This window comes from Histoplasma capsulatum, genomic scaffold (genome assembly GCF_000149585.1).
Source record: "Histoplasma capsulatum NAm1 scaffold_2 genomic scaffold, whole genome shotgun sequence".
Taxonomy (NCBI): domain Eukaryota; kingdom Fungi; phylum Ascomycota; class Eurotiomycetes; order Onygenales; family Ajellomycetaceae; genus Histoplasma; species Histoplasma mississippiense.
In genome coordinates this window covers 1,185,521-1,187,673 of record NW_001813981.1, presented here as the reverse complement: position 1 = coordinate 1,187,673, position 2,153 = coordinate 1,185,521, and the positions used below count along the sequence as shown (strand labels likewise).

Here is a 2,153-nt window from a genome sequence, read left to right as displayed (position 1 = left end):
CCCACGAGGGTTGAGTATAGCCTGTCTATCTTCCCCTTGCGCTGGTCGGCCTTCATGATCAGGCGGTCAACCAGAACGGCGTGTGCGTCCTTCAGCGTCTTCTTGACGAAGCTGGCGGCGAAGGTGTTGCATCGCATATCGACGTCTTCCCTGAGGAAAAGGCCTTCACGCGGCACGTTGGTGAGGCCCAGTTCGACCGGCTCCCGCGGCTCGCCCGGCATGTTCCCGCACACCGTCCATCGATTCCGGATGTCGAGGTTCGTGGGTGCGTAGATGTGTGTTTGTAGGCCGCGTTGGAGGTCGTGGAAGCAGGCCTTGTAGGTGACGTTGCTCCGTATTATGCGGCCGGGGAGATAGTGGATGTTGTCTGTCAGCTCATACCAGATGCAGTGGAATTCGTCTGGCGGGGCGTTGGGCGGGGCTTTGCAACGTTTATGTTTGATCACGAGCGGGTTCAGCTCTATCATCTCACTGTGGGCATGGAGGGTGTTGATGACGAGGTCCCGCGGCATATAGGAAGGGAGAGGAGTAACTGTCGTGAAGACGATGCGTTTGAACATGGCTGTGTTTTGTCTGTCATTCGATTGGATGTTCTTTTTCTTGATATGAAGGGCTGGAGTGTATGTAGCTTTGAATCTAGTTTCTTGCAGTCTCCATGTGCAAGCATACAACCCGGGCATACAAACCAACACAGTGGGTCTTGGGGAGAGAAGTCGGGGTATAGAGGAGGCGTTTGATATGCTAATATGCCAGCGGGCCCTTGCGTGGTTCTATATACTTTATAGTGAATAGAGCTGGCTAGAGCGGAGCAGTCAAGGGGCCCGCAAGTGATAAAGGGGAAGTCAGGAGGCAAAAAGTAAATGGACGAATCTTTTTGGAGGGCATACTATTACAGAGGCTTCGGGTTTGTTCCACGTCACAGAACCCGCCGCAGCAAGGAAACGGGGCAAAGGAAGGGCCAGCTAAAGTTACCAGAGTTCTGGCATTCCCAGATGGGAGAAGGTCACCGTCGACGTCAGAGAGATATATTATTGTATTGACCTATACTATCTGACTGCAGCCAGAGGGCTAGAGCCACCGATGGGACATGATTCGTATATAGAATCTGTAGATAAATATATACACACAATATCATTGTTGTTATTTCTTTGCGCAAGAGCCAAAAGGGGGGGCACACGGACGCGGACACGGACACGGTCGCGGATAGAGTCCGGTCAGCCACGTCGAGCATAATATCCCCATCACGTCGACCTCCTTCTCCCGAATGTTTGTGCAATATGGGATCCATCCTGCCAACGGCGCCGTAAACTCGCGTGGGGATAAGTGAGGCGGATGCAGCCCGGCGCGGAGGATCAGCAAACGGACGCAGGAACATCGCCACAGGAGCGCCAAGCCCAGCAGGGGCCAAAGCTTAAAGGCGCAACATTATCCCCGTCCTGGCTCCGACGTCTTGGCGGATCTTGGCACGAGCTGCAGTTTCCCAACAACAACAGCTGGCCAACAACACCGGCGCCGATTTTGTTTGCTATCGCCGTGGAATAGGTGGGCCCTTGCGGTTGATGGGGAGTGGCATAGCTAGTTTCGATAGGTCATGAATAGGGTCATGAATAACTCCGTAAAGAGGCGCGTTTTAAACATCCGTACAGAACCAGGAAACAGGAAACAGGAATTATTCTCCTTACCAATAATAGGGGCAAGCGGTGGAAAGTCTAAAATACTGTAGGTCGCCGGAGCATGACAAATCACGGTCTGCTACATCCAACGGCGGATCACAGGCATCACGGGGTCTGGGTCAGGTCTGGGCTTTGAGCATGTTTGGCGTCTGCGGTTTTCCGCTGCCTGGATCTGGCCAATCAACGGGCCGATTCGGGCAGATTCGGCCCTCAACGATCTATGGATGGGTGTTAAGTCCTTTTAACCCGTTTAGTTAAATGGTTAAACTTTTTGCCCTGCTCGTGCCTGGCTTCTGCAATATCACAGGCGGTCGCAGCAGACTTGGATTTGGATCTGGATTTTTGTTTCCGCTGCTGCTGCTGCTGTTTAGAAGAGGTGGGGAAAAGCTTTTCTCACTTCTAGCTCCTTCGCCGTTTGCTGTTCCTCCTCGAGGAGTGGAGGGGATCTTGGCGGTCTAAACCTGTACTGGGTTGGCCGAA

The 2,153-nt window shown here is 53.1% G+C and overlaps 1 protein-coding gene across 1 annotated transcript; it reads right to left on the bottom strand.

Annotated features, from left to right (window-relative positions):
• Positions 1 to 66: 66 nt before the first annotated feature.
• HCAG_02451 (predicted protein) lies at positions 67 to 560 on the bottom strand (the record flags this gene model as incomplete). The annotated part of the gene is made up of 2 exons (XM_001542230.1): positions 67 to 150; positions 234 to 560. 2 exons carry the CDS (start codon positions 558 to 560, stop codon positions 67 to 69), a joined length of 411 nt encoding a protein of 136 aa, XP_001542280.1.
• Between the last annotated feature and the right edge of the window lie 1,593 nt (positions 561 to 2,153).